Here is a 15095-nt window from a genome sequence, read left to right as displayed (position 1 = left end):
TCAGTAGTTTTATGAATATATGGGATATGTCTGGAGGCACATACGCTCTCTGTCACCAAGGACATTTGAAATTTCATATATCAATTCATTTTTTAGATCCTCATCTTCTAAACTCATCCGCCCTTATATTCAGAGATGTCATAAATAAGTCCATTAAGCACTTAGTACAAATGGGAAAAGACAATCTTCCTCAAGATAATTTATTCCATCTGTTGAAAAACTGTCATACTAAACTGATTTTACTAGACTACGACATGTAACTTCCATCTGCAGAAACCTGACAAAATACAAAGAGGGTGAGTAACTATGAAAATGAAACAGATACTACAAAAGGTGGACAGCACAGGGAAGCTTCCATATTAAAAAGCTATAAAAAGAAAAGCAAACTAAACCCAAAGTCTAAGGAAGAAAATGCTAAAGAGAAGATGAGAAATAAATGAAATAGAAAATTGACAAAATCAAGAACACCTGGCTGGGTCAGTCGGGAGAGCATGTGACTCTTGATCTTGGGATTTTGAGTTTGAGCCCCACATTGGGCATAGAGCCTACTTAAAATAAAATAAAGTTACAAAAAATAAATAAAGTTTTAATCCTAGAAAAAGGAAAAGAAAATTGACAAAATCAAAAGTTTTTTATAAAATTGATAAACCCCAAATTAGATTGATCAAGGAAAAGATAGAAAACATAAATTAGCACTATTAAGAATAAGAAGAAGAGGGGCGCCTGGGTGGCACAGCTGTTAAGCGTCTGCCTTTGGCTCAGGGCGTGATCCCGGCGTATAGGGATCGAGTCCCACATCGGGCTCTTCCGCTATGAGCCTGCTTCTTCCTCTCCCACTCCTCCTGCTTGTGTTCCCTCTCTTGCTGGCTGTCTCTATCTCTGTCAAATAAATAAATAAAATCTTTAAAAAAAAAAAAAAAAAGAATAAGAAGAAGACATCACTTACAGACCTTAAAAGTATGATGATCTTGTGAACATTATACCAATAAATTTGAAGTTTATATTAAATGGACAAATTCCTTCAAAGACACAAATTACCAAAACTGACTCAAGTAAAATATTAGAAAACAATAATAGCCCTGTATCTATTAAATAAACTGAACTCTAAATTAAGAAGCAACCCAGAGAGAACTTGGTCAGCTGGATCATTGGTGAATTCAATAAAACATTTAAGAAATAAATAATACCCATCACAAACTCTTTCAGAAAGGAGAGGAAGAAAGAAAACTGTCAATTTATTTTTAAGACCAACATAACCATGATTCTGAAACCATGACAATGATATTAAAGAACACCACAGACCAACAGTCCCCATGAACGGACAGAAAATTCTAAACAAAGTATTAAATACAGCAATATATCAAAAGAATAATACAGGATAATCAAGTGGGATTTATCCAAGGAAAGCAAGGTTGGTTTACTAGTTTAAAAAGCAATCAATGTAATTCACCATATTAACAGAATAAAGGAGAAAAACCGTATGATCATATGAATAGATGCAGAAAAAGAAGTTGATAAAAAAATTTTTAAGAAAACTAGTATAGATAGGAATGCCCTCAATCTGATAAAGGAAACTAGGAAAAAAAACAAAACAAAACAAAACAGCTAACCTCAAAATTAATGATGAAACATTTCATGTCTCCAACCTAAGGCTGGGAACATTCAGGGATATCCACTATCTTTTTATTCGAAAGTTCACTGGAGGTGTCAGCTAACAGTAAATCAAGAAAAGAACATAAAAGGCCTACAGACTGAAGAAAAAAAGAAGTAAAACTGTTGGTAATTCACAAATACCAAGATTGTCCACTTAGAAAATTCTAAAAACTACGAAACAAAAATGTGAATTTAACAAGGCTAGAGGGTAGTAAGTCAATATATAGGACTCAATTGTATTTTTATGTATTTTACACAATCAGAAAATATAAAAAACAATTCCAATTACAATAAAATTGAAAAACATAAAATATTTAGGATTAAATTTAGCAAAAGATATTTAAGATTCCTATTTTAAAAACAACAAAATGTTAATCAGAGAGACTAAAGAAGACATAAATATCAGAGATATACTACATTCATGGATTAGAAGACTCAGTATTCTTTTTTTTAGTAACTTTTTATTGTTATGTTAGTCACTATACAATACATGCTTAGTTTTTGATGTAGTGTTCCATGATTCATTATTTGCATATAACACCCAGTGCTCCATGCAATATGTGCCCTCCTTAATACCCATCACCTGCCTATCTCAATCCCCCACTCTCCTCCCCTCTGAAGCCCTCAGTTTGTTTCCCAGAATCCATAGTCTTTCATGGTTCATTCCCCCTTCTATTTACCCCCGCTTCATTCTTCCCTTCCTTCTCCTACCAATCTTCCTATTCCTTACGGTTTCACTCATTTATAGAACATAAGAAATAGAAGACTCAGTATTCTTAAAACATTCTCCCCAAATTGAACTACAGATTCATTGCAATTCTAATCAAAATCCAATAATTTGATTTATAGAAATGGATAAGTTAATATTAAAATTTATACAGAAAAGCATTAAACTTAAAAGAGTTACGACAATCTTGAAAAAGAATTAAATTGGAGGGCTGATATAACCTGATAACAAGACCTATACCACAAAGCTACAAAAATCAACATAAGGTGGTACTGGTGTCAGAATACCATATAGACACAAAGACCAAAGGAACAGAATAGAGCCCACAAGTAAACCCACATATATTAGGTATATGCCACTTCGACAACTGCACCAAAGGCCACTCATTGGGAGAAAAAAGTTTTAACAAAAAGCAGTACTAGAATAACTTAATGATGCATGGGAAAAAAGATGATCCTGGACCCCTATCTCATACCTCTCACAAAAATAAGTTTAAAGTAGATCCTAGACTTAAATGTAAAAACTAAAACTATAAAACTTTCAGAAGAAAACATAAGAGAATTCTTCATAAACCCTGGGGATAGGTAGAGGTTTCTTAGAAAAGACACAAAACATTAAACATAAAATAAAAACAAATGACAAATTGAATTCAACCAAAATTTGAAACTTCTTTTCACTGAAAGATACCACCAAAAAAATGTTAAGCAAAGCTGCTAGGAAAAGTCTTGATAATCTATTTGTCTGTCTGCTTAGTTAGCTGGCTATCTGGCAAAGGATTAGTACTTTGAATATATAAAGAACTCCTACAAATCAATAATAAAAAAATCCAATGGGGAAAAAAATTTTAACAGGCAAAATAATTTGACACTTCACAAGTGAAGAAATGCAAATTAAGCACAATAAGATACTGTTTCACATTCAATAAATAGCTAAAATTAAAGGACCAACAACACCAAATACTGGCGAGGATATGAAGCAACTGAAACATTCCTGTAGGAGTATAAAATGGTACAGCCATTTTGGGAAAAGGTTTGGCAGTTTTTCATACAGTTAAACATACATCTACTCAGCACGACCCTGAACTTTCACAAAAATGCTTACTTAAGAATACTGATAGCATCTTTATTCATAACAGGTAAAAACCGCAAACGATCCAAAAAATACCCACTAAAAAAAGACTAGATAAACAAATTGTAGTATATTTCATTCAGTGGAACAATATTCATTCAACTATATGGATGAATTTCAAAAATAGTACATTAAGTGAAAAAAAGCCAGTCATAAAAAAGAACATACGATATGATTTCATTTAAAAAACACACAACATCAACCTATGGGGACTGAAGGTGGAACTGTGGTGTCTACAAGGGACTGACTAGAAGGACACCCGAGAAAACTCCATGGGTAATAAAAATGTTGTGGGGAAGGGGGTGCATGTTATTACACAGAGTATATACTTACTAAAACTCAAACTGTATATGTAAGACCTGTGCATTTAATGGTATATAAATTTTACTTCAATAATTTTTAAAAAGGTACACTGATTCTGTTTCCCTTGTGCTTATAAATACAATCTGTCAAGATGCATCACAAAACTAAAATAGATCATTTCTCAGAAGAAAGTATACATTCCTTACTTGGTATAGTCCCTCAAAGCAGAAGCCTGATTGCTCTTGGGTGATAGGTAGAAATACTCCTTTATTTGTTACTTTTACATTAATTTATTCAAACTAGTGAACAACTCAAAACAATTGCTTTAACCCAGAGAAATGAGTACCATATTACTGTTGAAAAGAGACCAGATGACCCAAATTTTCAGTCCTTTCTAGTGAAGGTAAATTTAACCATATTATTTACGATGGCTTTATTTTTCATTCATTCATATTAACATCAGAGTTTATACAATCAACATAAACACTTAATAAATCTTTAAGCCCTGCAATAGCATAACTGAAACCATAAGACTTTAATAGTTTATAATCCTCTCCCTTAATGTAGTTTAGCTTACATTTCTTTCTCCATTTCAAGTTGTTTACTCAATTCTGTGGCTCTAAGCTCTAAATCTGTATTCAGCTGTCTTTGCAGTTGTAGATCCTGCAAAGCTTGTTCCTTGCTTCCTTTAACTTCAAGAGTATCGGCTTCTAGTTTCTATGAAGAAATATAATACAGTAACCATTTTAATGTCTGTAATTATCCATCTAATATCAAATATAATGTTTTTGTTTATACTCAAATTGGTGTTGACATAACACACAATAATAACCATAAAATATTTATGTTATAATAAAAAACACATTTTCCATTCTGAAGCCATTACTGAGTAAAGGAACTATTTATTTTGGAATCTTTCAGAGGACCCACCAGCAGGCTTTATACATGACAGGCAGTCACTAAGTTTCTACTTTCAAAAATGAACTCTAAAAAAGAGGAAAAAAACTTAAAATAATTGTATCTATTACTTGAATAGAGTTTTAACTCAAGTATGAAAAAAAGAGGTAACAGGTTCACATGTGGGCCCACTTAAAATGATCCTTTATATTCAGTGAACAACACTGTTGTAATTATAAATATTCAAAACTAAAATGGAGCTGTCATGTCATCCTTCTCGTTAACATTTATTGACCCTAAATATAAAGTCAGTTAAATTCCTGGTTTTGCATCTTTAAATTCTTGGTTTAAAGATTGCTGCTCTTCATAGTACAGTTTCTGTCTCATACACATACATATCATACATATAGCTGTGTGCACTTTTACAAATTTACAAAATCAAGCTGTTAAGTATAAAGTTTAAATATCAACGAGCAGCACATTTTCTTATATAGTTGCAATAATTTTGTACCCTAAATATTTTATAAATCAATCTAGGTACTGTGGCTCTTATTCAACACTTATACTGGATATTTGATATAACTGTAAAATTTTGTAACAAATAACTATCTAAAACACATATTCCTAAAAAAATTACCAAATGTTAAAGACCTGATCATCATAAGAGACACTACTAGTTCTAAATAACTATTTGTAAAAGATACCCAAAGAGAATTCTCATTAGACATTTTTCAGTAAAATGGCCTCTCTGTTCTTTTCAAACATTACAAAAACTAATTTGTCACTATTATTATCACCAGCCATAATGAAAAGAAAAAGAAACCCATAAACAGAACTGTAAACATACAACATTCTTCCATGTTGTATCAGTGTTGATCTACACATATACACATACACATAACACATCCAATAGTTCTACAGAAGTGTTTCATCTGATTGTGAAGGTATAGCTTACATATAAATAGTAATTTGAGAAGTATCTGTTTAATTGATAGTAGATTCCATTTAAAGGCCAAAGGACTCAGGTCAAATCCTCTTCTGATAGGTCTAGTCATTTGATCTCTTTAGTAAATCAACACTTTCACTTGCAATTGTGTTAAAGTAAAAAGCAATTTACCACAGTATAAACTTATTATTAAACTAAACACAAAATCCAAAGGGTATAAACGTAAAGTTTAAAAAAGGAAGAAGTCTGTCATATGTGAAATATATATTGGAAAAAGGAAGTAAGGAGAAGGGAATGATGGAACAAAAGAGGCTTCATAACAACAACGACAAAATGGTAAGTTCCTTATAATTACAGAGTAGATCCCTGGTTGGTTGTTTCTTTGAAATAGTTACACATTACAAAGGAACCAGTATGCACGTTAAAACTGCTATTTGTAAAAGCCATCCATTAATGAAGAAATTAAAATTAAAGATGGAATTCAAAATTAAGGCCTAAAAAATTACATGTAATTTAAAGTTTTATCTGACAACTTCACCCTTGTTTGCAAATTTAAAATCTTCAGTTCCTTCTACGTTATCAGTTTCCATTACTACAGCAGCAGAAAATTTAGGTAAATTCAGTATCTTTCATACAAACCTTGATTTGACCTTCTAATTCTTCGGTTTTTTGTTCTAAAGAGAGGTGCTTCTCTTTATATTCTTTAAGATGACTTTCCAGCTGACTGCAATGTTCTTGCTTATCCTGCAACTTTGTAGTAACCTGATCCAACTGAGTAGTGATCTTATTTAACTCCTATAGAAAAGTACAATTGAAGAAAACTTTGGTAAGGTTTACTTTATTGTATGCCCAGATGTTTCATCAGAGTAAAATTGAAAGTTCTAATTTTATTTAATAAACTATTGGAATAAGACTAGAAAGAAGTCTAATGAGGAATCAGACATTATATTTACCAGTATAAAGGACCTGAACTAAAACCGTACACAGCATGAGATACTAAGTTTATATGCATACCCACTCAATAACTTTTTCTAGGAAGAGTTATTTTAGGAGCCAAAACAATACAACAGAATATTAAATAGGCTAATAATAAAAGAACACTTTTATATTATAATTGTTTTCAATGTTCAAGATGCCATTTCAAAAAATAACATTTAAAAATGGTGACTGCATCTATGAAACTTGTTCATTTATAGTATCTGGAGGCACTGAAAGAACAAAATACAAATTACTAGTAAATCCACCACCCACAAATAATCACTACTAATGTTTTGATAACTTTTCTTTTAGTCTTTTCTGTATGTATCTATCTTTTGATTTATACTTTTAAAACAGGGAGAGAATCTCACTTTACATACTGTTTCATTATAACCTTTATTTTAACATAACAATGCATCATGAAATTGTGACATTATTTTCTAAAATATCATTATAATTGCATAAATTTCCATTTTATTTGATCCAGACCATTTTTTAGCCAAATGTCCTATTTTAGTCTTAGACTGCTACTAAACTTTTTGCATTTTATTAACAGAAATGTAAACAGCATCCTAAAAGCTATGATTATTCCCTTAGGATAAAGAACTAAAAATGAGCTAAAGAATGAAAACTCCTAAAGTTCTTGAAATATATTATCAAACAGCTTTCCCTACCACCATTAAAAGGTTGAACTAACATACATAACCACCAGCAATGTATGAAGGTGGCTTATTCTTCTACACCATCTCCAAACCTTCCAGTGTTCAACACACACATCTGACCTCAATAAGGGCATATTCTGTTACTGTCTTAATTTACAATTGATTCTTAATGAACCTGAATATCTGTTAACATATTTTGACCATTTCCTTTTTTTTGTAGGTTCTTTTAATTCCTAAGTGTTTTAAATACCGAGGATTTATTAACCCTTCATCAGACACATTTCAGAAAATGTTTTATTCTTTTACCATGTGCTTTCAAATTTTGTTAGTGATATTTTTGGCTGAAAAATTTTAAACTTTTAAGTGATTATTCTTATAAATACTCTTTCCATTACAGTTTCTAGCACTGATCTCGTGCTCAGAAAGTACTTTACAGATGTATTTATTAGCAAAAATGCGAGTAAAAAGTTGCAGAACACACATACACAGTGATTCTGTGGACACAAAAGAAAAATATCAGTATGTGTGTGTGCTGTGTGTCTATTTATATATAAATGCATACACATATATCTGTTCAGTGCTTACACAACTCTAGAAGGATGCATACCAAATTTAAGAGCAAACATTCCATCGAAGGAAGAAAATGCGATTAAGGTTTAGGGTAAATATAGAAAACAAAGTTTTTATTTTGTTAACTTGATATATTACTATATTGCTAAAAAAAAATTAGGCCAACAACCAGTGTTACCTCTCAAATAAAAAGTAAATTTTAAAAATTTCTGTCTGGTAAAAGGTAGAAAATCTATCAGCATTTTTACCTTGGCCCTAAAGTAGTAAGCTTTTATTCAATCAGAAGTATTGAAAAAAGTACTTCTGCATTCCCTACAACCCTACTTATTCTCACCCCCAAAATAAAAGAGTAACTCTTACTGCGGTTTGTGCTCTTTTCCTGCTTCCAAGTGGTAAGTATATCCAGGTCATGGCCCACAATACCTACTAAAAACTGACTGCAACCTACTAAAACAGGTGTGAAAGTCTGTCTCTCGTTCCCAATCACTGGCACTTGATGGAATGAAGCAACAACTCAACAATTAGGAGTAGATACTTCAGCTCCACACCATGGTCTACACTAAGGAGTAATAAAATATTAAGAAGCCCAACCACAGCTGCACACCAGTTGGGCTTTATCAAAAACAAAAATGACATTTTTATCTTTATCAGTCCGACTCCTTCCTGCATCTACCACTCAACTGGTTCTGAACTCAGGGAGAAATCAAAGGGAATAAGCAAGTTGACCATGACATTAATAAAATTGAGTATCATTTTTATACATGTTTGCAATTAATTCATCTAACAAAACATTAGGTTATTGGATGAAATTGCATCAGGTTCACCTACCTGCTGTTTATCTTGTAATGCATTTTGGGCTGTGTCCAAATGATTCTGAAGATCTGCTCTCTGAGCAGTTTTTGCTGCTTCTGCCGATAGCAGTAATTCAGTTTTGGCTTTAATCTGTAACAAAATTGACCAGTCATTTCATTTGTATTTAGTTCTTGATTTTCTCTTGCTTGAATATACACTCACTGCTTTTGTCTCTAAATTATTTTAAAAATTAAGTCCTTCGGCAAAAAACATAAGGATTTAGACACTGAAAAATAAGTATGCAATTATCCCCCAAACAGGAATGTGTAAAAGAAAAGACTCCTAATAATGTTTGGATAAATGATGAAATTTATCATGATATATATGATGATATATATGCCCCTGCATGACACCAAAACACTTCTCCCTCTCTCAAACTGGACATCCAAATATTGGGTTATCATATAACTCATCTAACAAATAATTGTATTTTAAATAGGAAGAAATGTGTATCCTCTTCCTCCAAGTTAAAAAGTATCCCTGTTATATTATTCTATATTTCTTATTTTCAATAGAATTATTTTCCTAAAATAAAGAAAATCAAGGCTTAGAAATGTTTCTATAACTTTCTCTACTATAGCATAGGATAAGAAACCAACAATGAAAATGGAAAAAACAATCTGTTTTAATTCCCATCCCATCACTGATTCATTGAACAAGGCTTCTATATTGGCCTCTGAAAGAATGTACATTAAAAATATGCAATGCTACATACGTAAAGGTATTTTGTTAAATCAAACCTTTGAAGCAAAATCTAAAAATCAAAGTCAAAAAGTAACAGAGAAATCTAATGGTATAGTATCAAATGACTTTGAACTTCAAAAACAACAACAAGGATTTCCGGAAAAAAAAGAAAAGCAAAAAAATCTGGTGGTACGGTCTGCCAGAAGAGACAAAGAAAAAAAAAAGGCAAACATGAAACCTCAACAAACTGTCTAGATACAACCTTTATTTAATTCCTATTCCCAATGTTTTTCCACTAATAAATAAGGCAGAGAGAGGGAGAGGGAAGTGGGGGTAGGCAGAGACAGAAAGAGAGACACAAGGAGAGAGAAACAGAATTTACAACATTTAATGGCCCAAAATAGGTGTTTTATTCAAACTCACATTAAATTGCATAATTCAATATTACCTGTATGTCAAGCTGGGAGACCTTCTCCTTGCTCTCATTTAATTGACCAGTCAATTCACTGACATTGGTTTCTAAGGAAAGAACACGGTCTTGTGCAGCTCTAAGATGTGCCTTCTGCTCTTGCACTTGGTCATGCAAATTCTCCTGGGCTTGTTTATGGCTTTCTGACTGATTCTTCAGCTTCTCTGTTAGTTGAGTTACCTATCATACAAGCAAGACTCTAATTATGAAGATCACATATGATATAATAAGAACTAAAAAAACAAATTAAAGGTCCATAAGAATATTAAAGTGCTCTATGATAGATTATCTCATATTTTTTAAGAAAATTTATTCACATCTTTCCAAAAATAAGCAATCTCTCAAAACTACAAGAAAACAATAAATTCAGATTCCATTATTTTTAAAACCATCTTGACTGAGCTATAATTTACATGAAATAAAATTCACCCAATTTAATTGCATAGTTTGAGATTTGATAAATATATACACTCATTTAACCACTGCCATAATCAGATGGAGAACAATTAAATTACCCCAAAAGGCTTACTCATGCCCCTTCACAGTCAGCACCCTCTACTCATCTCTAGTCCCAGACAACACTGATCTAACTAATAAGAGTTCCTTATATATTCTGAGTATTTAAATCCGAATTGTCAGATAAATGTATTGCAAATATTTTCTCCCAGTCTGTGCCTTGGCTTTTATTTTTGTAACGGCATCTTTTGAAAAGCAAACATTTTTAATTTAGATGAAATCCAATTCATCTGATGTTTCTTCGGTGTACCTTGCTTAAAGTTCATTGAGTTTCTAAAATCTATGGGTTCATATTTTTAATCAAATTGAATTTTTTTTCAGCCATTGTTTCAATAAATATTTTTCTCCCACCCTCTGTCACATCAATTACATGTATGCTAGATTACATGATACTGTCCCACAGGTCACTAAAGCAGAGTTCTTTGGGTTTTTGAGGGGTTTTTTTAGCCCAGCCTTTTTTTCTCTCTGTGGTTCATTTTGGACAGTTTCAATTGTCTTGTCTTAATGTTCACTACTGCTTTCTACTTGGCTAATCTATTAAGCCCATCCAATGAAATTTTAATTATATCCATATCTCTCTTTATATATATAGATATATATGGATATATATAAGTATATATATGAAGTTCTATTTAATTCTTTTTTTATCATTTCCTCTTCTATTTCCATTATTAGAGTTTTTCCTTTATAGTAAAAAGCATATTTTAAGAGCCATACATGTTTTCTTCTTTGAATGTCTAGTAATTTTTTTATATTTATGGTAACAAGTCTTGATTTTGTTGTCTTCTTTCAAAAATGTTTAATTTTGTTCCAGCAGGCAGTTAATATACATGTGGTTCAGCTGGATCTCATTGAAGCTTGTTCTTATGCTTTGTTAGGTCAGGTGTACACTAGCTTTTACCCTAGGGCTAGTTTAGCTTTATCCTAAGGTGTGACATTCCTGGGGTTTCTACTAAATGTCCCCAAAGTGTTCAACCACATCTTTATTCTCTTCCTGGATTTGAACATCTCCCAGCCCTGATCATTTTTCAGTTTGCAGCTTCCTAATGATTGTTCATTGCTTGGCCTCACGAAATCCCGCTGCATGAATGCAAAGTTTAGCAGTCAGCTAAAGGCTCAAGTGCATCCCTTATGCAGATTTCTGGGGCTGCTTCTCTCCATTGTTCCCTCCTCTTTGACATTCTGCCCTACAAAGTACAGGTGCCTCAACCTTTTTGAACTTCGATATCTCACTCCTTAGTTCAGTGAGACCACTGTGCTTTCCTTGGATTCCCCCAACCTGCACCTCAGTCTGGGAAATGTCTCCGGGTCAAAAGCTGGAATGGTCAATAGGTTTACTCCCTTGCTTCTCTTCTCTCAGGAATCAAAGTACTGCATTGCTTGTTGTACAGTATCTGAAAACAGTGGTTTTACACATTTTTTTCCCTACTGTTACAGTCATTTATGGTGAAAGGACTAAATAAGTATCAGTTACTCCAACATGGCAGGAAGCACAAGTACATAATTTATTTTTATTTATTCTTTTAAAAAGAATTAGAAAAGTGGCATTGCCTATTGATATTTTGTTTTACTATTTTCTCATTTAGATAATTATAACTCTCTTATTGGACAATTCTTACAAAAAAGTAACTATAAATTCTTTCAGTTTGAAAATGTATTAAGCTACATTTTGTAAGTTTCTCTTAAACTACATATAAGCAACTTATCAAAATTATTATTAACTACGTATTCCAAAAACATATCATGACCAAAATATAAGTAACTAGTAAGCCCACATATTAGGTAATACATAGTAACAACTAACACTTGATTAGTACTTTCAGTTTACAAATATATGTTGTTATTCATTCTTTTTTCAAAACATCACAAAATGCCATGAAGTAAGAATGCATTACTAATAATATCCCTATGTTTCTAATGAGCTGACAGGGTGAAATGATTTGCTTGTGGTCACACAGGTAATAAGTTATGTCCTGGGACATGAACTGAGATTTTCTTTGTCAAATTACACTAACTTACTTTTACTACAATAGCAACCCATCTCTAAGGTAAATGAGATGGTATTTGTCAAAAATATAATATTTAAAAAGTACTAAAAAAAAACAGAATGAAGAGTCATTTAAATAAAGCACTTAGTAAGATTTAGAAAGATAAAAGTCAGTTTTAGAAATAGAATACATTTGACACGCTTACTTGCTCCTGTAAGGTATGGTTTTTTTCTTGTAACTGATTAAGAACAGCAGTCTCTCCTTCACCAGCCTGAATTTTTGCATAAAGATCTTCTCTTTCTTTTTCTAGTAAGGAAATATTCTCTTTACTCTTCTGTAACAAGGCTTCAAGGTTCTGGATCTTTTGGTCCTTATCACCAATTTGACGTAGTACTTGCTCTAAATCATTCTGTAAAGAGGTGAAAACTACTACCTTAAGAATAGAGAACTTAAAAAGTTATTCCTCAAACATAAAATTATTGATAATACATTTTGCAACTCAAACTCTTAGTCTTAATTTTTTAACTACTCTTTACATTTTAACATGGTAAACTTAAATAATTAGAACTATATTATTATTATTGATAATAAACTAGAATTTACTTTCTTAAAAAAACCTTCAATTAACCATATTCTTATTCTAACACTCGACCTCACTGCCCACCACTCTTCTTCTCCTTTAATCCATTGCAGACTCATGGGACTCTCCTTATTCCTTATCACACCAGGCACACTCCCACCTCAGGGCCTTTGCCCTGTTTCTTCTGTCTAGAATACCTTTCCCACAAAGTCACATGGCTCATTACCTCTCCTTCAAATGTTTGCTCAAATGTCACCTACTCAATCAGGCCTACCCTGACCATTACATTTAAAGTTGCAGCCTTTCGGGGCACCTGGGTGGCTCAGTCAGTTGTTCATCGACTCTCGATTTTGGCTCAGGCCATGATCTGTGGGTCATGAGAATGACCCTGCATTGGGAATCTGTGCTCAGAAGGGAGTCTGCTTCTCTCCCTCACCCTTTGCCCCTCCCCGTACTCATAGGCACATGCCTGTTTTCTCTCTTTCTAAAATAAACAAATCTTTTAAAAAATTAAAAAATAGAATAAAATAAAATTGCAGCCTCTCCTAATACTCCTTCTCCTGAATGTTTTTTTTCCCTTTCCATAGCACTTATCTTTTAACACACTAAATAAGTTACTTATTTTTCATATTTATCTGTTTCCCTTTGCCCCCTCACTAGAATGTATGCTCCACAAAGGTGAGGACTTTCATCTGTTTTACTCATTGATGTATACAAGATAAATATGCTCTAAGATATTTGTTGAATGAACAGAAAAATAAAGGACTGCACTCTAACACAGGCACACTCATGAAGGCTCACTTCAATACTCCAATAGGACTCTTCTACTGATACATCAAGGGATCCCTCTTCTTTTACTTTACCAGGGGCCTAGTGTTACACAGAGCAGGGTGCATTAGCCCACATCCAGAACAATGCCCATTAATATTCTGGAGCTATCTAACCCAGAGACTTTGGCTCTGCCTCAATCTTTCTAACACAGCCAGAGAGAATCTCTCCCTAAAATCAGGCCCTAACAAGCCCCTATGCAAACCTTACAGTACCCCACGCTATCTTGCTCACATTGAGTGAGCAACCGCCTGGGACTCTCAACAATTTGCACCCATATTGCACTATTCGAGATCACTTTTAAACATGTTTCTCATCTAAGTTTCAATCACAATATGATGAAAGGCAACCTAATCTATCTGCTCTCATTCTCTGCTCCTGCCACTAATGACCCCTCTCTCCACATCCCACTCATCTTCTGGAACTATAGCTCTAGGCCTAAGCTTTTTTCCAGAACAGTCACTCTATTTCCAAGTCAGAAGTGAAATTTGGTTCACCCTTTACAGATGCTGATTCCCCCTCAACACTCTCGGATACGTAAGGACCATTCTGCTGGGCAAGCAAGGGAGGTTGACTCCTTCCTGGTTTTTAACCTCATAACTCTCCCCATCATGTAAAAACTTCATGCTGCTTTGGGGAGTATGTTATTCATTTACTCTACTTTCTATTCTGTGTTGCTATCATCTATAAATCCCTACCTCATTCACTGAAGACTTGAGACCTGATTTAGTTTTTCTCTCAATCCCAATTTCTGCCAATTTCCTGGGAAATACAAAATACACAAAGAATTAAGAGCACAGCCTCAACATTCATATCATCTTAATTCCTGGATCCTTACTCATTCTATTCAACTACTCACATGCAGGATCTTGTAATCACTTGAAATTGTCCCAGATGAAAAATTTCAACTGTCCTACTCTGTGACCACAACTTCCTGACCATCTTCCAATTTCATGATCTCATTTCTGTTCTTCAATGCCAAACAAACACTGACCTCAATGTTCTTCTAGCATATGCCTCATTTCTCTTGTGAACCTAATATATGGATATGAACTAATCTTAACTATTGTCTCAACTATTCAACATTCTCCAATTCCTTCCACCTTCAAATTCCCAATAGAGCCACCCAAAAAAAAAGTCCACTCCTAGATCAATGTTGCTATCCACTAACTCCAGACCTACATTTCTAAGCACTGTGAGAGCAAAATCATAAGCCTTCAGAGATTGCTGCCACTACAGAGTTCTAGAGTCCAACCTCCATCATATACTCAGAAGCATCTTGTCAATCCCTTCACTTGACTAAGGTTCTTACCC

The 15095-nt window shown here is 33.2% G+C and overlaps 1 protein-coding gene across 2 annotated transcripts in view; it reads right to left on the bottom strand.

The window, feature by feature from the left end:
- EEA1 (early endosome antigen 1) overlaps positions 1-15095 on the bottom strand; it is a 112604-nt gene that overhangs the window by 28565 nt on the left and 68944 nt on the right. For both annotated transcript variants that reach the window (XM_045779425.2, XM_045779427.2), the window contains 5 exons: positions 12579-12782; positions 9849-10049; positions 8693-8806; positions 6294-6449; positions 4389-4528 (listed from right to left, as the gene is read on the bottom strand). In XM_045779425.2, the coding sequence (XP_045635381.2) occupies positions 4389-4528; positions 6294-6449; positions 8693-8806; positions 9849-10049; positions 12579-12782 (815 nt within the window). The remainder of the gene's footprint in view (positions 1-4388; positions 4529-6293; positions 6450-8692; positions 8807-9848; positions 10050-12578; positions 12783-15095) is intronic.

The sequence above is a fragment of the Ursus americanus genome, chromosome 17 (assembly GCF_024610735.1).
Source record: "Ursus americanus isolate L20-20 chromosome 17, mUrsAme1.1.p, whole genome shotgun sequence".
In the NCBI taxonomy this organism is placed as follows: domain Eukaryota; kingdom Metazoa; phylum Chordata; class Mammalia; order Carnivora; family Ursidae; genus Ursus; species Ursus americanus.
Note: the sequence above shows the minus strand (reverse complement) of the source record. Positions and strands in the feature narration are given on the sequence as shown.